The 23,896-nt window shown below is 47.9% G+C and overlaps 1 protein-coding gene across 1 annotated transcript in view; it reads right to left on the bottom strand.

Annotated features, from left to right (window-relative positions):
- DNAH9 (dynein axonemal heavy chain 9) overlaps nucleotides 1–23,896 on the bottom strand; it is a 209,010-nt gene that overhangs the window by 172,052 nt on the left and 13,062 nt on the right. Inside the window, exons 7-20 of the mRNA XM_075044848.1 lie at nucleotides 23,351–23,518; nucleotides 21,001–21,117; nucleotides 19,906–20,056; nucleotides 18,411–18,525; nucleotides 16,603–16,671; nucleotides 15,823–15,949; nucleotides 13,042–13,297; nucleotides 11,538–11,779; nucleotides 8,392–8,527; nucleotides 7,112–7,308; nucleotides 6,592–7,016; nucleotides 4,720–4,942; nucleotides 2,315–2,481; nucleotides 1,078–1,948 (exon numbers count right to left, since the gene is read on the bottom strand). Coding sequence (XP_074900949.1) covers nucleotides 1,078–1,948; nucleotides 2,315–2,481; nucleotides 4,720–4,942; nucleotides 6,592–7,016; nucleotides 7,112–7,308; nucleotides 8,392–8,527; nucleotides 11,538–11,779; nucleotides 13,042–13,297; nucleotides 15,823–15,949; nucleotides 16,603–16,671; nucleotides 18,411–18,525; nucleotides 19,906–20,056; nucleotides 21,001–21,117; nucleotides 23,351–23,518 — 3,264 coding nt within the window. The remainder of the gene's footprint in view (nucleotides 1–1,077; nucleotides 1,949–2,314; nucleotides 2,482–4,719; nucleotides 4,943–6,591; nucleotides 7,017–7,111; nucleotides 7,309–8,391; nucleotides 8,528–11,537; nucleotides 11,780–13,041; nucleotides 13,298–15,822; nucleotides 15,950–16,602; nucleotides 16,672–18,410; nucleotides 18,526–19,905; nucleotides 20,057–21,000; nucleotides 21,118–23,350; nucleotides 23,519–23,896) is intronic.

Raw genomic sequence — 23,896 nt, 5'->3', positions numbered from 1 at the left:
AGGAGGTTCAGCCTCCAGAGGCTTTGAGCTCCATCTTTTCTTCTAGGGAAGGGAAGAGGCTGCTGATTCGTGCCACCTGCCAGACAAGTATTGAGATGCAGACAGCTGCCCAGTAGGATGCAGATTTAAATCATGATACGATTTCATACATGCCATTAGATAGCTGTTGGATATTAACAGCTTGCTGGCACACAGTACAGCCTTCAGAGCACTGGTTATTAGCACCTGTATACATTGCCCAGTAAGTGAGGTGTGCCCAGTGCTTTCCAAAGCAGAGGGAGGAACAGCCCAAGCAGACCAGAGTGAAGGGATGGAGACAGGGTGGTCTATCGTCTGGGTGTCACTGGGCTGTGCACACCCCCTCTTGGGTGTCAGTACCCCAGCAGTGCTGTCAGTGAAGCTGCACATGGATGGGGACAACAGTGACACAGTCAACTGCAGTTCACTCATGAGTGAAAGACAGGTTCCTCAGCACGGCTGCAAGTGGTCCAGCAGGGCCAGGAACAAGCTTGGAAGATTTTCTTAATAATCAAAGGAATCTGGAATAAGACTGGAAGCTGGACTCAAAGACACCCCTGAGGAGGTCACCAATGACAACTCTGTTCCATTTTCCGAAGCAGGAGTGGGAGAACAGCTGCTCTCGCCCTTCACCAGCGCTGAAGGCAGGGAAGGGGATGCTGCCAAAGCTGCCTGGTCCAGCTCTGGTTTGATGATTTGCAATGTCTGAGTAATTATGCTGGTCCTCTTCCCTCCAAGGAAAGAGGGAACACGCCTGCAGCACTGAAGGAAGCCAGCAGCTTCATGCTCAGTCTCCAGGAACTCTGTATTTGCTATGCAGTGGTGGAGGGGAGAAAATCAGCTTCTCAGCATGGCTCAAGCACAACCTACAGTACAAAAACATCCTGGGGCAGCACTAGGGAAACTACCATAGCACTAAGGGAGCCTCCAAAAAAGCAAGGCAGCGGGAGAAAAGCCCTGCTTTGGAGAACTTGGCATTATAGATAACCCTATTTTGTATAATGGAGGCTCTTCTTCAACACTTTTCAAACAGGAAAAATAGGATTTGGGGTTTCATACCTTGGGAAGCTGTGCCCGTATATCTTCTGAGCCTATGAATATGCTCTCCAAGTGAGACCATGTATGCTGCACTTCAAACCAGAGAGAAATGACGGAGTCCGCGGTGGACAGCTTCCTCTGCCATGCAGACACTTCCTCCAAGAAGAAAGCAATATATCTGGATGTCATTAAATTCTGCAGCTGCACCTGGTTGTCTTCTAAAGTTTCAATGAGTTCTTCATCTGACTTCAGCAATGGGACGTTCGTCCGTGGGTGAGGCTCATACTGAAACTCCATGGTGCTCCAAGTCATTTTTAGCTCCTTCAGGACTTTCTCCATACTCATTTCTCGCACTGCTTTGTCCACAATGCCACGAACCTCATCCTCAAAGTTATGCAGGTTGAGCTTCAGGAGGTCAGCCAGCGTGGTGTCCAAGCCCATCACAAACCTCACACCCGTTGTTTGCATCAATTGATTCCAGTGTCTTTCTCTAATGGCAGGATTTTGAAGTTCTGCCACTGCTTTCAGAGCTGTCAGCATGTTCTTCACCTTGCTGTCCAGCCCAGTGAAAGCATCCCATGCTCTCATTTCCTTATCCAAATTCCGAATCTCTCTTGCAAACTTTCTACACTCCAGATCCATGTTTTCCACATTAATATCCACCCATTTGGTGGTCTGCCAGTCATCAAGGCTAGTGTTCACAAGGGAGATCATATCCCAGAGCTCTTTGAGAAGACACAGCTCCCTTCTGCACTGCTTCAGTTGTTTATAATCTGGCACCATGACTTCAAACAGACCAGCTGATTCATAAATCGAGGTCATGGCTGACTCCATTTGTTTAATCTCAATGTGCTTTGCATCCAGCAGTTGATAAGGCTTTTCAGTGTCAAACCTAGAAAGAAATGTTTATTCTTCATAAGTGATATTGTAACAACTTCTAAAGAAAACATAAAACAAACAGTGCCTGTAAGAGACAAAGCAGAGATGAAACATCTATAGTACACATTGATGGTAGAGCCACATGGCACTACTGACACCACCTTAAAGCGATATTGTGCACTCAGCATCCAAATGCAATCTCTTGCTAACACTGGACAGTGTTCCCAGGGACAAAACAGCCCAGGCACAACAGATACAACACTGTAAGAAGGTAGGAAATGTATGCAAGGGCTCGAGCATATGTCCTCAGGACATTCAGAGATGATTCCATAAAGCATTTTTTCCTCAGGGCTTCTCTGATGCTGTAATTTGCCCATACCTGAACGGTGCTTCTTTCCGAAATCGCTCTCTGAATCTGTGCTGCTCAACATCAAACGCCGCACAGCTCTTGCGCAGAACCGTCATTTCATTTGCCTGCAGAGGAGCCACATGCTGTTTCACAGCTATCGCCAGCTTCTTTATATTGTTCCATTTTTCTGGCAGCTCCTGGAAGCAAAATTGAAATGCTGGTAGGCAGTATTTGCTATGCAATGCATCTGATCTGTTATGGATAATCACAGAACAGGAAAAGCAACAGATTCCATGTCTAAAACTGTAAGGAAGTTTTGTTCTGATGCAAAGGCTAAACACACAATTTGGGATAAAACTTACCAGTTACTCACAATTTTGAAGACTAATGAAGACTGAGACCTTGTAACTGACTGCTCTGATTGTAAAAACGTGTTCAGTAACTTCAGAAGAAGGGTTCCAGACAGATCCTGGGCTCCCAGGATAGTTCATGCTTCAGAGAGAACAGTGATCCTAACACCAAACCCAGTGGGACCCAGAGCCTGCTGGGAGTGGCTGAAGGCAGGAGGATGGGCTGTGGATGCAAGCTCATCAGATTGTCTGGCTTCCCAGAGCTAATTAAGAAACAGATCCTGGGAAACTTCCTTGCAGCTCTTAGAGCAGAAGAAGATGTTACACCAGAAGGGCTTCTAGAGAGCTTTCTGAGGCAAATCCCTTCACCCTGTGTATATAATATTAGTAGTAAATAAGACTGGTTTCTTTCTCAGGTCTGCATCCAAGCTGCAAGTGTCTCAGCTCAGACACTGACACCAGCCAAGGGCTCTGCTGTCCTCAAGTCCCAGTACTTTGCTCTCAGAAAGCCCACTTCCCCATGTACTGTGCAAGCCTACAGGGAAGCCTTTGGGTTTCTTTTCATCCCAGTTCACATAGTTGAGGAGATTAATGGAGACCCACCAATACTATGGAAAGAAGGGAAATAACCTGGAGGCAGCTCAGAGGCAGCAGAGATGGCCAGAGCAGGGCCAGTCCCTCCTGACGGGTCTCTTTCTGACACTTTATATTCCAGTCTCAACAGAAATCACTATCCACGACCACAGCAGGGCATACATGGAGCTGCTTCCTTGTCCTTCTCACACAAACTACCAGCTCCAGCCCACCCATCTTCACAGCCATGGAGGGAGCAGTACCTCGAGGAACTTATTTCTGGTTTTCCCACCATATACAGGAGTGAATGAATCATTCAACTACGTGTTGCTGTCACTTGCCAGAAAGAACAAAACTGTTTTGTTATCTCCTGCATCTGAATGGCTGCCCCACATCCCTCATTTCTTCTATCAGAAAAATAAATCAGTTATTTGAATGTACTTGCACAAATAGGCACCAAACAAGCAGGTCTCGGGCAGAGGAATTAGCAGAGCTGGGTTCCCCACAGCACCATGTTTTATGCTGGACTGAAGCTGTTGCAGCAGCCAGACCATCCATGTAATGCAGCTGTCCTGGTTTTCAGGGAGTCTGTGGGAACCTAGGTATCTTTAGAACCCTTAACTATTCCAGATTTGGTGACCCAACCACCTACGGATCACGGTTGCACAAGCAGAAAACTAGGGGATTGCTAAACCCCACTCGGCTCCCATCCAAGCCTACAGCAGAGAACTGGAGCCTTTGCTGCACAGGTGCATAGGGCAGGAGCATCTCCCCAAAAGCTCCTGCTTTAAACCTTGTGTTCTACACAGACCCCTCTGCCCACAGCACCCCATGACTACAGGGTATCCATCAGCATGTAGCCACACGCTTCTCCACTGTAACATCTTGGCTGCTGCCAGTGCTTGTCTCCTGTTCCCCAAGGCTGGCTGGGCACCTCGCAGTCTTTTCTAACCTCCATCTCATTGTCTCCTTTCCAGAAAAAATTTCCCAAAAAACCCTGATTCATCAGAGCCAGATGTGGAAAGGTGCCAAAGTACTTTCATAACCTGCTCCCAGTGATGTCCTCTGGGCCAAGCAGATTTGGTCTTACAGACCCAGTGAAGGACTGAAGTCCTATGAGAAGGCAACTCCTCTGCCAACATTATCCTTCCCATCTCCACAGTTGCCAAGAACTGGCTTATTTAAAAATAATTATAATTCAACCTAATTAACAGATGTATTTGAAAATGCATTAATTTTTTTCAAGAGTAATCGCTGGGAGTTGGAGCAGGCAATTCTATGTTTTTCATACATAACAAAAGGCTTAATCTCTGCTTTAAAAGAAAAATCTCAATATAACTCCAAAATTTAGAGCTATTAAGGCACATCCTGCAATAGCAAAATACTATCCACTGAGGCCCTCTAATGACAGGGAGTGGGGTCCTAAATATTCCTGCAATGCTCTCAAGCTCACACTCTCTTTGACGTCTGCTACTCAGCAAATCGGTGTGTCCACCACAAGTTTCCACCCACCTCCAGTTGCTTATAGACTTCCTCCGGCAGCTGTTGCTCATATGTCTTCAGCAGTTCAATGGTTTGCTTCAGGGGCTCAAACATGGCATCGGCAACACTATGCCTTTCTTTAACAGCTAGGAGATGACCCATAACCTCCACCAAGCCATCATAATCGCCTTTTTCAACCTTTTTGCTCAAACCTTTATCGGCAGTTTTTATGAACTCGTCAAGGTCAGCCAAGCTATATAACACAAAGCAGGAAAGCACAAAATGAGAGCAGTTCCTATTGAAATAATTATCAGCCTTATGCCAGGCAGCTGGACTGTCATGGACAGGGGAAAGGCCTGGCTAACCCTGTCCATTGCATGGCAACATGCTGAGGGCATCAGAACCATGATTCGTGCTCAAAGAAATCCACAGACGTGGTACAGCTTCCTGCAAAGAACAGATAAAAAGGTTGGGACTTCTCAGGTTGGAGAAAAGTTATCTGAGAAGGAGCATAACGGAGACCTGTGAGCTCAGGAGTGGTCTGGAGAGAGTGAGTTTGAAAGGACAGTTTTCATCTCATCTCTTCCAATGCAGGAATTCAAGATCCCCAAATGAACCTGGCAGGTTGCAAAGCTACAACAAACAGGGATTCTTCTTCACACACTGCCTCATTTCACAGGGTAACTCCCTGCTGCAGGAGGATGCAGATGATAAAAATTCACAGCAGTTCAGAAAAGCAACCGAATGTTTGTGGGAGAAAAAAAAATCCATCCAGGTCTTTAAATACAAATGCATGACCCCTGCCTCTCCAAGTCCTTGAGTTATAAATCGTTAGATACAAGGAGAGTATTCAGGGGAAGTTTCCCTACCTGCTTACCCCGTTTTTAATCTTGCCAGCTACTAGGCACTGTCAGCAGAGGCATGATGGTCTCCTGGATCTCTGGTGCTTTTGAGCACAGTCATTCTCCTCTTCTCAAAACACTTACTTTTTAAGTGACCACTTAAATTCTGTGGATGCTGCTTGGCCAAAATGTATCCTTAAATACCTCACCTAATAAAGACTAAACTGCTGAGTGAGGGACTCTTAATAAGAACTTCTAAATGCCCATTCTAAGCTACACAAAAACCTCTTTGCAAAGAAATTATGTAACATAATTATGGTGCTGAAAAGAACACAAGAGATCATATCATCCACCTCATGCAGCAGCCTTCACTACTACATATGTCTATAAATACTTCTTCATAAGCATCCAAGATGCCTCAGTTGCAAATACTCAAATAAATCACCTGACACATCGTCCTGCACAGACCTGGTGACTGAGCAGCTATTCAGAGCAGGGAATACATGTCAATTCAAAACTTATATCCAGAACTCCTCCTTTTTGTAACCTTGAAACTACCTCCCCATGACTGCTCATGCCAGGCAACCTGAATTACTTTTTTTTTTACAGAATGCACTCAAAAGAGCGATGCATTTAGAAATAGAGCAAGTATCTCATGGCATTAATGCAGCTTTACTGATGGCTAATATCAAATTCAACAAAGTAAGCACAGAGCCCTAGCAGAGATTAGATTAGTTGGATCAGGATGAACGGACAAACAGATGTCCTATCTAACACCACACAGCAGGTCCCAGGAGCATTGGCTTGTGGGATGTCAATGGTACCAAGTCCATATAACTGTTTGCACTTTACACACTCAGCTGTACCAATTCCCAGCAAACACCAGGGGATGGAAGATACAGGGGATGTGATGGAGTTGGCATGTAGTATGGGCCCCCTTCTCTTGCTCCTGTTTTAACCTATTGGTTATCAATGTGAAACAATAAAGCCCAGCCAAGACAAGAGAAACCCCCTTTGGTCAGCACAGGTCCCAGGGAGAGGAGGCAGGAACAGCTCTTACCTGTGTGTGACATGGTCCACGAGATGCTGCTTGAACACCAAGCTCCACCTTTTAATCACGTTCAGCAAGGATGCCTTGAAAGGCCGAGCATCAACTTTCATCCAGCTCTGGAAGATGCTGATGGGCTCAATGCAATTCACCTCCTCATATATCTTCTCATAGGAGTCAATCTGCTCTCTGAACTGCTGCAGTGTGGGAGGCATCTCAGGGACCCCGTCCTCCCCATGGGCCTCAATTTCTGCAGCAGTGAGGATGTGCCCGTAGAGGAGGAACTGGCGGCAGAACTCCTTTCTGTCATCCCCATAGAGGTAGGAGTAGTGGTCGAAGGCACTGCGGTAATCGCAGCAGGCCACCATCACGGCCTGCACACGTCCCATCAGGTCACGGCGCATGTCAGCCAGATCAGCCATGTCCTCCATGTCAGCCTAGGATAAGAGAGGAGAAGAAAGCGCAGCGATGCAGGAGCAGCATGGTACCTCCTCACTGCCACATAGCACGAGGGAGCTCCACAGCCACGGACCTGGTAGTGGGGGAAGCCACTGTGCTCGGCCAGCCTGGGCACCAGTGATGAGATCCGGTAGATATCATTGAGAAGACTTTCCACCATGTCATAGAAGCCATCGTTTGTGCCAGGGTCCAAGGAGGGATGAAATATCAAATCTGGGATCACCAAATCCAGCTGCACCTCAAACAGGGGAGCGAGCCCTGCCTTGGGATCTGGTAGGGAAGAACAGAGATGCCAGGATCTTTTTCAAGGGGAGAAAAGTGATCTTGAGCCACCACTAACATCCCACCACAAGATGCACATATGCCCCACAGGGACACCAGGCAGGTGTGATCACAGACACCTACTCACTGGGTCCAGTGACATTGTGTCTGCACACAAGATGGAGGGGATGCTGGCAAACTAGCTGATGTTCTGGTACGCACAGGAGATACTGGAGAACAGATGAGACACACGTGAATTAAAGACCAGAAAATTTGCTGTGGAGGAAAGCCTTAAAGAGACTAGGCTCTTTAGCTAATCAAAAGGGAGTCTGAGAGCTGAACAATTACAGCACATAAGTACTTGCAGAGGAGAAAAACAACAGGAACCAAGAGGCTCTTTCATTTAGTGGAGGAAGGCATGAAAAAAAAGCAGCAACTGGAAACTGAAGCCAAATGCAAATGTGAAATTATGTGCATGTTTTTAACAAGATGGTGAAGAACTGGATGCAATTCTCCAACTCAGTGTGCCTCCACATCCAGGAGGGAAGCATTCCTGGAGATGTGATTTAGCTGGACACAAGTTGCTCTCAACAGTGTGAATGAACCTCTATGGTGGCCTTAGGCAGGAGGTCTGATTTAGTGACTCCTGAACCCATCTCATCTCTTCACTGGACTAATGCTCAGGTTTTTCTTTCATGCCTTTCATCAGCAGAACCAGCTCTTGAGACTCCCCACAAATGAAAGATTGCATCACCTTGATGCTTTGTGCATGTGAGGGTGGGAGATGGCTGATGCCTAAGCACAGACTTAGGATGACACCTCAATTTTGTCTGTCCATTAATCCCTGCAAATGGTGCATAGTTGTCTCTATCCTTTCCCCTGAGCAATGCTTTGCTCCAGTGACTGGGGGATGGAGTCACCCACCCTGTCTGAAGGCTCCCATAGCACTTGCTGTAGACAGTGCAAGAGGCACAGCAGAAAGCCAGGAAGAAGAGAGCAACGCTTAGACATGAGGGAGAGCACAAAAGAGAAAACTCCCTTTAGTGAGACTGAAGCAGCCACTGCAACCAGGGGAGAGGAACCAGCAGTCACCTGTGTTTTCCAGGAGGTACTTGAGTGAGCACTCAATAGCAGCGAAGAATCCGTCCAGGACTATCTCATCCACATAATCCACATAGGCCTTCCAGATATCAGATGCTGGGTCTGCAAGTAAAAGGCTCTGGTTTTCCTGGAAGAAAAAGAAGATTCCTTCAAATACAGTGGGACTCAGTCTATCCCACAAGAGACCTGCCCACAGCAAAGGACTGATGCCAGTGAGCACATGGGTACCAGCCTCATGGAGGGATGTGAAACCAGACAGACAGATGTTGCTGCTAGTGGCATGGCCACAATTTGCTCCTTCTGTCAAGGGCTGCTTTGTTGTCTAAAACAACTCAAAATAATTGCCAGGTAAAAATGGAGTGCAGAAGAGGCTTAGCAGCTCTGCGACATGTTCTCCTCCCTCTTCTCTGAGGCCACAGGGCTCAAGGGTGCTTTGCACATCTGGGGCAGGGAGCACTCAGGGGTCTCAAAGTCTCATCCCAATGCATGAAGACCCAGCCCTGGCGGCCCGCATAATGTTACCTTGAGTGGATGAGCCCTTCAAAGTGGACTGCTTACACCTCTGCCCTACAAATGGTTATCTCAAGACCAGAGAACTTCTAAATCCAAGCAATGGTTTTTAAATAAACCACGTGAAAACAGATAAAGATTGGGATCAGAAGACAAAGGGTTGGCTAACAACCTTCCGGCTCAGCTTATTGAGATCCCTTCCTCCAGGGAAGCTCCCAGTCAGGAAATTCAGGGTTTTCTGGGTCATAGGAGGGACCCATCCTATAGAACCATAGAATCATTTAGGTTGAAAAAGACCTTCAAGATCATCGAGTCCAACCAACATCCATGACCACTAAACCATGTTCTGGAGTACCCTGTCTACGCGCATTTTGAATACCTCCAGGGACGGTGACTCCACCACTTCCCTGGGCAGCCTGTTCCAATGCCTGACAACCCTCTCAGTAAAGAAGTTTTTCCTAATATCTAACCTAAATCACCCTTGCCGCAACTTGAGGCTGTTTCCTCTCGTCCTATCACCAGCCACCTGACAGAAGAGACCAGCACCCACCTCACTACAACCCCCCTTCAGGTAGTTGTAGAGAGCGATAAGGTCTCCCCTCACCCTCCTCTTCTCTAAGCTAAACAGCCCCAGCTCCCTCAGCCGCTCCTCATAAGACTTGTGCTCCAGGCCCCTCACCAATTTGCTCTTCTCTGGACACGCTCCAGCACCCCAATGTCTTTCCTGTAGTGCGGGGCCCAAAACTGAACACAGGACTCAAGACACTTCCTGGGTTTAGTCTTTCCATCCCAACAAGGCCAGGCTGTGTACCCACTCCCTGCACCTTCCAGCAGCCTCCCAGGCTCTGCTGTGATCCTGTCCCCTGCCTTGCTATGCCCTCTGAGTGGTTCTTCTCCTAAGCCTGCCGGGGGCTCTTAACACAGGCACAGTTGCAAAAAAAAGGTCCAGCTTGCAGTGAGCAGAAATCAACACACACTGTCTGTTGCTGGGGGGTCAACATTGGCAACGTTTCATGTATGGGGGCACAGGAGAGGGTGCCATTCCCAGCGCTGACACGGCAGCTTGGCACACATGAGAGCAGCATTGCCAGTTGGGCTCGATTCAACCCAAAGTTGCTGCTCCCCAACTTGACACGTCATAGCTGGGTGCTTAAAGTCTCAACAGAGCAAGCCAGGGCTCTGGCCCCTTGCACACTCACCCTGGCTGCGTTTTGCTGACATGAGAGAAAGGGGAACTTCGTAGGTATGAACTCTGTGGGAATGCCTATCTGAAAGCACCCCCTCTCTTCATCATTCCCTGTCCTTGTATTTGATAATGTCCCCTTGTTACTAGTGTTTTACTGAGCCTTTACTCCAGAGGCCTCATCCTGGTGAAAGAAGAGCAATGAAAGCCAGCATCTAGCTGTCCTGCCTTTGCCTGTTGGTGCACGTACCCAAACGCTCACTGTGCTTCTCTCAGCAGCCTCAAGACTCACCTGCCCCCAGGAAGACTTGAACTACCAAGGGAAGCCCAGCAGACCAGCTCCTGGCCCCTCTGCTGCTGCTCTTCCAGGTTTGACCAGTACAACAGGACAGAGGCATGGGGACACCCCATTTTGGGCCATGGTGCCTTTCCCTCCCCAGGAGCTTCATGCTGCTTTGCAGTTGGTCCTGCCCCTGTGAGCAGCATTGGCAGTCCCACCACACCAGTGGTGCCAGCCCTCCTGCCATGACAACAACCCCATATTCTCCTTGGCCAATCTAGCAAGTACCCTGGTCTTCTGAGTGGTAGCTGGAGGTGGCTGAGCCTGTTACAGTTGTGGCAGCAGAACAACATGAGCATAGTAAAATCATCACCACGGTTTCAGTGTGCAGAGAAGGGGGTTAGAGGTCCAGGGCTGACTGCAGATAGCAAGGTAAGGTGAGCAACAAGAGCTCAGTGTCCCAGAGAGGGTCAGCTCGTTCTCTCCAGACTCCAAGGCCAGATGGTGACCCTCAGGAGAGGGCTGGATCTAAAATCCATCTCCCTCCAGGCCAAGGTGTTGCCCCTGACATGCATAACACCTTGTTCCAGGCAGGTTAGGAGCAGAGCTTTGGGCTTTCTCCTGGCCTGCAAAGAGGACTCGCAGCTCTGACAAAGCCACTGGAAAGCACCGAGGTTTCAGACAGCAACTATTCTCCTGTCACTCAGCTTCGTCCTGGACTGTCAGCGTCACCTTCTGCTCCCACAGAGGGACAAAAATCTGAAACTGAAAGGTCAGTCACAGCCAGCTGCCTCTCTATTTTTTCAGGTTAATATTTCGGAGGGGGATTTTTCCTCTGAGCAGGATCCCAAAGCCTGATGCACGGCTCCCCTCTAGTGGCTCCACAACAGCCAGGACTGGGAGCCAGGCTCCTTCACTGGGCTGCAGCTGCTCCTGTTCCTGCCCTGAACTGGGTGCCCAGCGGTGCCCAGCCAGCAGCCCCACACCACACAGCCATACCCGCTCACTCATCAAAGCTATCATTAATTGACACTGGGTAAGATTTTCAAATGAGTTAAGGGAGTTAATTTTAAGGTGAAACAGTTCTGGACATTTTCACCAGACCAGAGAGACACACAGAGCCTATGAAAAGCCAACAAATGCCCAGGGAAGGTCCCCCCTCACCTTCACCAGCGAATGAATCCTCTGCCCTGACTCTCTGACAAGGCTGTAACGCCTTTCCAGACGGTCCTGACAGTCCTCTAGGCTTAGCAGTGATTCTCTTTTACAATCTTTCCTCTCAAATATGGGTGACACCCATGACTGCACGATGGTCTGGATCTCCTCAACATTGTTTTTGGCTTTCTGTATCCTCCGTTCAAGGTCATGTACACCATACATCACCATGGAGATGTGATCCCAGACACCTGGTAAAAAATGAGATGATTGACTATTTGTTTTCAGAGTTGCTAGGTCGAGCTCTTGTGCATCCTCCTTAAGGCCAGCCTCTGACTTTTTCCCTGTGGTCTCATGTATTTCTCACCCATCATTAACACATAAGACTTACCACCTTAACCAACAGAGCCACTTCTAGCTCCCTCCTACCCCAACAAGCCACGGTATAGACAGCCACAGTCTGTGCTTTCAGCCAGGAGTACCACCACTGTGGGGATGTCTGACAGTTCCCACTTCCCTCTGTCCAGGTTTGATCTCTCACTGACTGCTACCAGAGAGAGCAGCATGGGGAGGATGAGTACATCAGGCTGAGTGTCACTGCCACCATCACTAGAGCAGGGACCCATAGCCCTAACACACAGGCTGTGCCAGCCCCGGATACCACCGAGGGCTGCATTTAGATGCAGGGAACTTAGGATTCGTCTGTAGGAAAATCCTTTCATCTTTATTGTGCAATGGAGAAAAAGTTTTTCAGCATGAGGACTTCTGCTTTGCATGTTCCCAAGGGATGACACTTGTTCCTGTGCATACCACAAGCTTGATGACAGAAATATATATTTCACCTGTGAGCAGTTTGCTTTCACCAAGAGGAAACAAATTGTCTTCCTCCGCTGTGCTTTGCAGTTAAAACTGATCAGGCAAGAACATTGGTTAAATCATCCCAAAGTCACAGTGCACAAAACCCACCTCTAGCTGCAGTATTTCATCCTTCTGGAAAAGATAACAAGGTGGCCCTGGCTCTCACTGGGACAAGTCCATCCCAGTACCAGATGACTGGGCCAAGGGTTCCCAAACCTTGCACAACTGGGTGAGAAAGCAGTGCCTCGGGGACACAGGCACACAGCCACACAGTGGGTCACTTGGGCTGGCACAGGGAGGCCAGCGCAGGCAGTGAGCAGACGCTTCAACCCCAGCCTTGCCAGCTCCTGCAAACCCAAGACTTGCCATCTCCTTGGTGGCACTGCTTACAGGGCAGCCTCTCCTCCCCAAAAGCCCAGGCTGAACCTGAAGGGAGCAGGATCTTGTCCACAGCCCCAGCAGATGAGGGGAAAGTGGGAAGGAGCAGGCAAGCTGTGGGCTACCCTTCATCCCCCCAGTGCTGGCTCTGCTGGAGAGTCCCCTGCCCTGCTGGGAACTGCAGTTGAGAACCGGGTGACAGAGGTTGGGCACATGGGGGAATCTGATGAGACCCAAGTGTATGCACTCTTTCCCCCCTAACACAGAGTTAGCTCACCTTCCATCTTCCAGTTCAGTGTTTCTTCTGCCTCTTTCAGCTTCAAGTCAATACCCTGCAGCTGCCCCTGTATTAGAGGGTATTCGACCTCCAGGACTGTCTTCAGGACCTTGTTGTATCTGTTCACCATCAGCTCCAAGTTGGCCACCATCTGCCGGTACGATTCCTTGGAGGAATAGATTTCTGCTGCTGTCAGTGGGATGGCTCCCATCTGGCTGCTAGACAGGTAGCTCACCTCCTTCAGCACTGAAACCAGCTGGAGAAACAAGGCAGAGAGCTGAACATGAGACAATCCTCCCCATTTACCTGGCAGACACTCTCCAATCAATTCTGAGCATCTTAGGGGTTTCCTGCTGTTTTATTCACAAAACAGCATGCTCTGAAAAGGACCTGGACACCTCCTAGTCCGTACCATCTGTCTCTCATTGATCTTTGCCTCTGGTTTTCTTCCCAACCAAAGACAGACAGCTCTGTTCACCACGCAGCCAGCCAACTCTAGGCAGCCTCTAAAAGCCATGATGATCTCTGGTCCTCTCAGCTATCCTCATCAATAGAGTCTTTCAGCAATACCGTGCTTGCAAGCAGAGCTTAGCAATTATCTAAGTGAAAGATAATAAGGCCCCAGTTCTGTTGGTTTGCTGGGCTGACTGGCATAAAAAAAAAAAAAAATAAAAAAAAGGCTCCAAACTCAGTGACTCAAATCCTCCTGTGGTTACCTTCCACCAAAGATTTTTTCTGGACACTTCTCCCAGCTCAACTAAAAGCACTCAGTGGCAGTGCATGTTTGAGTTGTGATGGGACCAGACTGAGAGGGATTATTAAATTATAAACCCAAGTATAAGTAAGTCCCTGTAACAAAGGTAGCCACAAGGTCTTCCACTGCGATGTATCACTTCTAAGACTAAAAATATTTGCTCAGTTTAGTGGCTAGTGAGATGTAAAATGCTCCTGGAACTGCACATGTTGGCAGGGTGACAGAAGTTCAGTACATTGTATGGGCAATGGCAGGGGTGAGGACCACTCCTGGATGCATCTGAGCTTACCCTAAAAATCATCCTTCCCTTAGGCTGGCAGATTGTATCATCCCTTCCTGTAAAGATGTGGGGAAGAAATCTCTCTCTGATCTCATCCCATTCATGCCCCCTGGTCCCAGTTCCCTGCCCCTATTTTTGATAGGAAAAAGCTCCAGGTATGAACAGAAGTAGGTGAAGCCACAAGCACAGGGACTGCATGGCCAGGAACCTTTGTCACTGCCCTGGGTGACAGACAGGGGTTAGTGAAACCTCTCCACCACTGCCTGATGTTAGCCAAAACCCAACATCCAGCAGAACTGACCAAGGCACCTGGGAAGCATGCTCCCTTTGCAGGGACAGCAAAGGGGAGGAACATGCAATGCAAGTCAGGAAGATAAGTCGTAACACACTCTGAGCATCTACAATACTAAAGTGACAATGAACACAGTGACAAGAAGAGGAAAGAAAGAAGGGCTTAAGAAGGGTGTAGGGGGCACTCTGGAAAGGTAGAAGGAGGAGGATGGAGTGGGAGGAAAGGTTAAACCAGGGGACTGAGGGAGCAAGAGGGCAAGCAAGATAGAACCAAGCTCCCCTCCTTTCTTTGCACTGGAATGTCTGGGACATCTGCAGCATGGGGTCAAGGGTGTCTTCCCCTCTTTCCCTCTCCTCCATGGAAGGTGAGCTCTGGAAGTCTTCCATGCCGAAGGGTTGCAAAAACATCTTCCCTCTAGGCAACATGAGGTGCTCCTACCTATTCTGGAGGGCATGAAGGGCTGCTAAGCAGGCACTTGAGGACATCAGGCAGTCCTCAGTATGGAAAGCTGAGAAGAGCAGTGCAGAAGCACTCAAAGAGTGGAGCTGAGAACAGGCATGGTCAGCACATCACAGGCTCCAAACCATGTCACCAGGGTGAAGGGTTGAAAACATCCCCTGGGGCCATTTGGCTCCTACCTTAGCAAGGAGCTTCCAAAGAGATGGACAAATCCTTTGACTGAGGGCAAAGCTTGAATGAGCTCTAAAACCTAAACACTTTCCTTTAACAGCAGCATGTCCCAGGGAACAGGGGAAGTTTTTGATGCCAGCGTTTCCCAGGCCCCTGAGTTTCAGAACCTCCCCAGCAAATGGCCCTTTTACAATTGACAGACCCTGGCTCCCACCAGGCCCCAGAAGATTTCAGTCCACCTATGCACACTGCTGGCTTGGACCCCTGCTTCTGCTTTGGGTGAGGTGGATGCTAAATCCTCCCTGTGCTGGAAACAGGCTTTAGGGGAGCTCTAGGGAGACGGAGAAAAGATCTTAAATCTGAAGTAAGCCTCATGCACTGCAATAAAGGAAATCCAACAGCCACAACATTGGAGTAACAAAACAAACCTTTCCTGGAATATTTATACCCTTTCAGGAAACTCAGATTTCAGGTACACATAACACGAACCCACCTCTGTAGATGATGCCCCAACACTCCCCACACCAGTATCAAATCTGGTCCAGAGATGCTCACACCGGTTAAACATCTGGCTGCTCAGGGGCTTTCTGCCATTGGCTTTAACTAGAATTTGCTCTGCTTAAACTGTAATCCTGATATTTTCCCAGGACATAGAACCCACATAGAGGACGGTAAATTCATGTTACCCACCACAGAAGGAGCTCCATAGACCTCAGCAGAACAGATCTAGTACCAATCCCACCAGATCTCCCAGGCACAGTGGGGCACACAGCTTGGAGACATCCCCACAGGCAGGCAGGAAAGTTAAGTGGCAGCAGTTTTTACCTGGGGATCAAAATTGACCATGATCAATTTGGTTTCTGGATCTCGACGGATGAGCGGTTGAGTGAGGTTGTACTGTGATTTTTCAGAGACTGTCTGGGACCAGCCTACATAGAGCTTTTCCTGATACCTGCCAGAAAAAAAAAACACAAAAAAACCAAGCATCCACCATGTAGCTACCAAGCCAGCAGACGAAGGCATTACTCAGCCTTTGTTTTGGTAATGACAAACAGAGCTCCCTCCAACTCCACTGTGGTACCCAGCAGCCAGATGTCTCAGCTCCCTTCATTGCTGACAGAAAGCAGGCCCTGCAGAGCCATCTCCTTCCTGGGGAGGTAGCTCTTCCCAAGGGAAAGCCCAGAGCGACTAGTTCAGATTTACCAAACATTAACATACTAAGTCTGGGGCAATGAATCCCACTCCAAATTGTGGAATATACACATTACAGCCACTGTAAATACACTCTGTGAATGGGCACAAATGGATTGAGACTTCTGGTCAGCCCAGGTTTTCTACCACAGCAGCTTCTACAACCAACAGAAGCTCTTACTAACATTTCTGCTAGGCTGTACAGCTCTTCTTCCCACGCAAACTTCTCATTTTGAGACACCACAGAAAGACTGTGGTATATAGCAACAGGATTCCTGCTCTCCCACCAGAAAATTCCCTCTGGCTTAGAAAGAGACATTCCCAGGCCCTGGGCTGGCAAGTGTGCTGGAAGGTGGCTTGGAGGAGGAGAATGTTTCTTCATACAGTTACAGCCTTGCCTCAGCCACCACTTACCTGTTGAGCAGCTGGATCATTTCTTCATACTTCTCTATCACCCTTCTTCCTTCAGCAGAGTCCAAGGAGCTGGTAGCACAACAGACAATCTCAGCATTACATTTAGCTCTGTGAGGCTGTAGTCTGTATTTACCCCTTCCCAAGATCACCCACAAGTCTGCAGGCAGACTCTGAGCGGGGACCTTGGATTTCACCCCCACCACATCACCTAAAAATCATTTCACTGCACAAAGGCTATCCAAGCCCCAGTGCGCTCTCTCGGGTGTTTGCATGGCAACCTGCAAAATGGGAACCACATCCTGAGGGGAGAAGAAGGGCTCAGTGCTGCTGGAGGAATACTGGTCTCTTTAACATACCTAAATCTTCCAGTTTCACACTCCGTATTTGCACAAAGCATGGCAATCTCTGCTTATCAGCCAGCACTTTCTAAGATCAAAGAGGCTCAGAAGGAAGCAGCATGTGGCTTCTGGTAGATGCGGCTCTTTGCAGTGCCAAACTTGTGCCCCTCAAACTGTAGGGGTAGTGAAGAGCAAAGGCATCCCAGAGCGTGGGAGGCGGAACCCTGGCCACGCTGCCTGGGCTGTACAACTGCCTCCGAACCCAGGGAGGCAGCCGGCCAGAGTAATTCCTATCAGGCCATCTTTTCCCCACTGTTTCATCTACAATATCCAAGTTTTCCTGAAAATGGTTGTTGATTTTGGAGGACATTTTGACAAAACCTGAATTAACTTAAACAAAAGCTAGCAAAGGGAGTGCCTGAACAGTCACCACTGGGCAAGTGCTGATCAAACCTTCTGGAAGTAAACAAGTCCTCTAAGCAAACTCCAGCAAAACCATCTTAATTTTTCCTTTTTAATCCTTTTTCCCTTTCAAGTTGCACGTAGGAAAGAGCATCACGTCAGCCCCGCTGCAGGGCATGTTATTAACTGCTCTAAACGGAGGAAAGAAAATCAATGCAAAATGCAGATCTGGGTCCTTCTTCATGGTTTACAAAATTTGCCATTCAGATTCAAACCAGACATGGTAACTTGGGCTCTGTGCTGGGAACGGTCCAAGAGCTTGTTTCACTGCACTGATGTCTTTACTGCTGCAGAATACACCTTCAGTTGTCCTAAGTCCAACACTGCTTTGCTTCCAAGGCTCTTAAATGCTGTCTCATATGGTGCCATGAGACGTGGCAGCTGCAAGTGTGGGGCCACACTTCTCCAAGACCACCCATAACAACAAGCATTCAGGTGATAAGTATTCCAGCACTAGTTTCTTCCCTTGATCTTGGGAGAGTGCTCCTTTGTTTAATGCTGAGAAAGTTGTCTTCTGTCAGTGCCTAGAGAAGTCCTCATCTGTTCACCAACCTGGAAATTAAGCTCCATCGATCCATCTTAGATGAGTTGAGTCCAGCACCTCTCTGCCATTCACAGCTTGGATGATGCCAGAACTGGGGCTTGCAGCCGAGGGTTGGGCTGCTCCCAGGGATGTCCTGGAGAACATGCTGAGTGGGATTGTAGTGGGAAAGGTTCCAATACCTCTTTCAATTGCAACCTAGGACTATGTCTGAAAGCTGAATAGCCTATGTACTATCCCACTGTGCCTCTTAACCACTTCAAAACAAATCCAATTAATGAGTTTCTTAAAGAAAAATGATCACAGGGAAGCTGAATAGCACCAGTGAAATCACTTTACACCTCTTTGACTAAGAATTATTTCAGCTATAACCATTGGATAATGTTCAACACAGAAAGAAAATCAGATTGATTAGAGAAAATATATCAAGATGGTCATAAAGCAACTTAGCTGGAACAGACACGCACAGATGTGGGATGTGTCTGAAGTGACCAAATGGCACCTGGATTCGTGCTCGCAGCTCCTGAGCCCAGCCCAGCGCTCCAGCTACCGGTGGCATGTTCTTGTGCACAGGGGGGGATCCTGGGGAGGGCACATTTAAACAGCATTTGATTGAACACTCGACTTGTAACCCCAAAGATACACCAACAGAAATTCATCTGCACAAAATTGGTCTGATTTCCCAGCTTCCTTCCTAAAACCCAACATCTGCTACACTGATGTAGGTCTGTGACCAGGGCAAGTCTCCTAGTGCCTATAGACCTTGAATAAGGACCTGAGATCCAAGCAGAAGCCTGGCATATATTAGAAACAGAGCTGATAGAGAGGCATCCTTTACCTGGGATGCATTCCCTGCTCCCTATAAACACTGAGGTAGGGATTTCTGACCAGGAGCTAGTTCTGACCATCTTATTTCACACCCACAGAACAACATCTCCCAAATTCACAGTAAATGATGGAGTCATCCTACATTAATCTCTCCATTCCCTTTGTTAACCTGCACTGGTTCCAGCAGTGCTGCCTCTTATGGACTTGCCTAGTTCCAGTACAGTCTTTCTGAGGCAAGTAAACAGGTTGCTCTTCAAAAAGACACACTCTGATCCTCATAATCTGACACGAGTCTACCCATTCATCCAGTGCCAACATTCGTGAGAAATAATAAACCTGGAAAAGGCTGGTTAAACTCTTGGTTACAAAGTCCCACTTGCATACTTTGCATTTACAGCATTACAAGGGAAACGCAATAAATTCATATTGCAGAGCACATGAGTGGGTTTGCAAGTCCCATGGGGTGTTCAAGGCAGCACATAAGTGTGGAGAGAAACCCCCTGTCATAGCCTTGCTGGGGGAAAAGCTTAGCATGTGTCTTCATTCCCAATCACGTATCACGTATACACATTTAAAAAATAATATTTTCCCCCACAACAGATTATTAGCTTTAATACTAAGAACAGAGCTTTCCCAGGAATTTCCATTTCATAAAGCAACTTAGCCAGAACAGACAGGCACAGATGTGGGATGTGTCTGAAGTGACCAAATGGCACCTGGATTCGTGTTCACAGCTCCTGAGCCCAGCTCAGCGCCCCAGCTACCGGTGGCATGTTCTTGTGCACAGGGGGGGAACCTGGGGAGGGCACATTGAGGCAGCACACAAGTGTGGAGAGAAACCCCTTATCATAGCCTTGCTGGGGGAAAAGCTTAGCATGTGTCTGAAGTGACCAATCACATATCACGTATACATGTTTAAAAAAGAATATTTTCCCCCCCAACAGATTATTGGCTTTAGTACTAAGAACAGAGCTTTCCCAGGCATTTCCATTTCCACCAGCAGCTATAGAGGCCGAAAACATTTGCAATTTGGGAAGTTTTGGTTTCCTTAGAAAAGGCAAATTGTTTTCCCCGCAAAATTAATCTAAATCCAATTTCCTGTAAAATCAATTTTACTCAGCACATGCCACCCACCGAGCTCCAGCTCTGCCTGAATGTGCCTGGAATAGATCAGCCTAGCATGGTCCAAGGCACTGTTGAACATGCTGATGAGGACAGAGTATTTGTCAGCAGCATCTGCAGCAATTAGTGGTCGTTCCAAAAGGCTCCCGAACATGTCCAGCAACTGTGGAGGTGAAGAAGGAGGGAAAGAAAGGGGAAAAAATTCACAAACCCAACTTCTGCAGAGAGCCCCACTGGGCTCTTCTTCACTAGCCCAGATGCTTCATCTTCCTCACTAGCCCAGATGTCTGCACTGATAGGAACTTTGGAAAAGGGAAATTTCTTTCCTTTACCCTGCTTTTCCAAGTAGTCCCTCCCTTTGTTACAGACATGCTCATACTTTCTCTGTGGGTGAACCATATTCCAACTGTTACTCTTCAAATGCTTCAAAACTTGCTATTTTTTCAAAAACCTTAGAAAGAGAAATACTATCACTTTCTACAGTCTTTTCTACAAACACTTATATTGAAATTTTTCAGAAAACACCATTTACTTTCTCTGCAAGACAGATTAATTGGTAAACAAAACAGCCTTGTTTCTAGAAAACCTGAGTTTCCAAAATTAAAATACATCCATGTATTAACAATATTAACAAATTGATATTAACAATAGTCACCTGGCTTTTAACCACAGTTCTAACCAGAAAATCCTAGAAAAATCATAATTTCCTCCAGCTCACAGACAGAGACACAAGTGAAACTCCTGGCATCCGAAAGCCTGATTTGAATAACTTCTTTGACTACTCCTTGTAAAACTGAACAAAGGTCTATTCTGTTTATGTCTTAATGGGAAGAGCAGAAATATTCCCAAAGCTTTCAGCAAACTCACTGCTGCCAGCTCCATGGCTTGACAGTTTGCAAGGAACCCACAAGCATGAGCATCGCTAACCAAGACCAGCTGAAAAGCTACGAGTCTCATTGTCCCATTGTCTATTCCCATCAGCAAACACCAGCCCTGTGTGCCTGTAGCTACAGCACTGCCTAGCCTCCTCTGTGTGATTCACACTGAGGCAAATCATAGGCGCCCTGATTTCCCTTCTACAAAACAGATGGGATGTGACAAACAAACCTTGAAGGCGTGCTCCAAGTCCGAGGCATCATCGAAAGCCTGGATGAAAACACTGCCCAGCCGCCGGTCGATGTCTTCTACTTTCTGCTGGAAATCAAAGGCGTCTTGCTCAAACTCCTGTGGGAAGACAAAGCACCAAGCTGTGAGGCTGCAAGACTGCACCAGGAAGGTACCTGCAGCCTCCTGATCCAGAGATCTGTCCTCTTTTTATTCACCATGAATTAAACCACTCCTCTGGCCAACCTTCAGCCACTGTAGCATAGCAAAGCCCCATGGAGCCTGAGGACATTTCTGTACTGTCCCACAGCTAAGATCATGGCCCTCTGAGATGGATCCTTTGGTCCTGAGAGCTTTCCACAGTCCAACGAGCACTAACTTCAGCCTAGGGGCAAGATGGACTATTTCCATGCCCTCTCCCTCCCAGCTTGGCCTGAAGACCACACCATCATCCAGAAAACCCACAGATGCACCTGCTGAGTTCCAAATCCAATCTACTTTCAAGCCAAATCAAGCCTGTGGTTTTGATCATGAGCTGGCTGTAAGTGCAGTAACAATAAAGGCAGTTTCAAAACACTGGCACAGGTTGCCCAGAGAGGTTGTGGAGTCTCCACCCTTGGACATATCCAACCTTGGACACAATTAACCTGACTGGTCACAGTCTTGCTCTAGCTGAGCTCCTTTGAGCTGGGGAGGTGGACTAGGTGATCTCCAGAGGTCCTTTCCAACCTCGACAGCTTCTGTAATTTCCATCGTCTTCTGGCACTGCTTTTCTTGCTCCAATTGTAATAAATCCTTTGAAGTTCATAAACAAAATCTAGGTTTGTTTTCCTACAGGTAAAAGGACCCAAATCAAAGACTGAACTTGACAAACTGGGAGACTTCAGTCCTTCTGTCCTAGCTTGGACAAAAGCACTAAAAATTAGGCCATGTGTCTCTTTTCTGAAAGGACAAAGCATAAGGCAACAGCTTTTGCTATTATCACTGCTGAGCTCCAGTAGAAGTAGATGCCATGTTTTAGCTAAAAGAGGTTCTAAAAAGTTAACAGAGGGTGCAATATTCAAGCACTGAAAGAACAAGCATGACTCAGAGTCACACAAAAGGCCGTGGGGTCACTGAAAACAAGTCAGCTCCTGCACAGCCACCATCACCACTCTTTCTGTGCCCTCCCTCCTGAAGGAGGGGTGACATGGAGCAAGCAGCTTTCCAGCAAGATCCTCCCAGGCAGCACTGGGGACGTGCCACCCACTGCAGAAATGCACCGGGAACTACAGGAAACAAAGCACAAGCCACCCATCACCACACCAGACAGTGTCCCACTGCCAGCGCAGCCACCCTTCACCCCAGTGTGGCCCTTTTGAAGGGAGCAAGGCAGGAGCCTGCTGGAGGGAGGACTTTGCCCCAGGATTACCTTCCACTTGGATGTCTTCCATGAATGGCTGCCCCATGAGCAGTGTGAGAGTGGAGCTCCTCACCATGGAGCTTCCCTACGGTCACTCCAGTTTTAGCACTCCCTCCTCTAGATGTGTGGACAGGCCTAACCCTGTCCCACTCACCAGACACAGCAAACTGACCCCAGGGCAAACAGGACAAGCAGCAGCAGAAGTCAAAGATCTTCTAAGATCAGACACAACTATGGGACACAGACCCCTTCAAAAATGTCATTCCCACCCCTCCTTCACAGCTCACCCAGGCTATGCTGCTCGGTGTCAAAGCCAACACCAGGAGTTTCCGAATAGACAATAAGGAGGCCCATGGCATGTTTACTCTGCCCTGCTTGTACGACATACGCTACTGTGAGCATCTGTGATCCGGATGGCCATTGAGCCATGACCCAGAAGGCCGGGAATATTCCTTTAACTAAAGCACTACTGATAATAAAATATAGAGTCCTTAAATTCTGAGAGTACCAGATGCCATGCATTCATCCAGACAAGAGCAAACACACCCCCAGAGATTACCTGAGCTGGCCCTCATCAGGCGAGCTAGACACCAAAAGCAAGAAAGCAAAGAGACGTGGATGTTGGTACAGCTCATATACACTAGCAAGCACCAGGTCCACGGAAAGTTTGTGTAAAAGGCATGGAAATCCAGGTTTCCCAGCTGCACTGGTCTAAGGTCCTGCACTAGCAAGATATGCTAAATATAGACCTGCAAGAACTCCCAAATCTCTGCAGGAAAGTCCAGCGGCAGCCTGTTCCCTACAGTGACAGATCAGATCATAATGAAAGGAGGAAGGAGCTGGGAAGAAGTCAGCAGGACTGCACATGAGCCAAGGCTTCATCACAGAGGAAGCTGCTGCTTTGGAAACATGCACATGTTGCTGGCGTTCCCACAAGCTGGTCCCACCTACCATGTTGGTCAGCTCAAGGCAGTCATAGGTTCGCTCTGCAAACACCTTGTACACCTCTTGGAATTCTTCATACATGTCCAGCACCTGCTGGCTCAGGGCCTTCCCTTTAATCCCGCTGAACTCAATCTTCTCCAGCTTCATCAGGTCCAGGGCAGTTGCCAGGAGATCCTGCAAATTCAATGGAGGCACGCACAGGTTAGGATGTTGACAAATGAAGACGACAACAGCTGTCACAACACAGAGCTGTGCTTACTGTTATGCCAAAGTACCTCCCCAAGCACCCCGCTGGTGCTCAAGCTGAGTAGCACAAATGGGAAAGGGGAGCCAGATCCTACCTGTCCTGGGCATCAGTGGCTGCTCATAACACGTCCCTCCCTAGTGGGACCTGCTGATGCCACTAGAAATACTATGCCAACTGTAAAATTGCTTTTAAGGGTATTTAGAGGACAGATCCAAAGCAACATACGAGACCCTGATATGTCATCCAGCATAGCTAAGAATCCCAATTTCAGAGGTATTAACCAAGAAGAGACCTGTGATGTTCAC

The sequence above is a fragment of the Buteo buteo genome, chromosome 13, assembly GCF_964188355.1.
Source record: "Buteo buteo chromosome 13, bButBut1.hap1.1, whole genome shotgun sequence".
NCBI lineage: Eukaryota > Metazoa > Chordata > Aves > Accipitriformes > Accipitridae > Buteo > Buteo buteo.
Note: the sequence above shows the minus strand (reverse complement) of the source record. Positions and strands in the feature narration are given on the sequence as shown.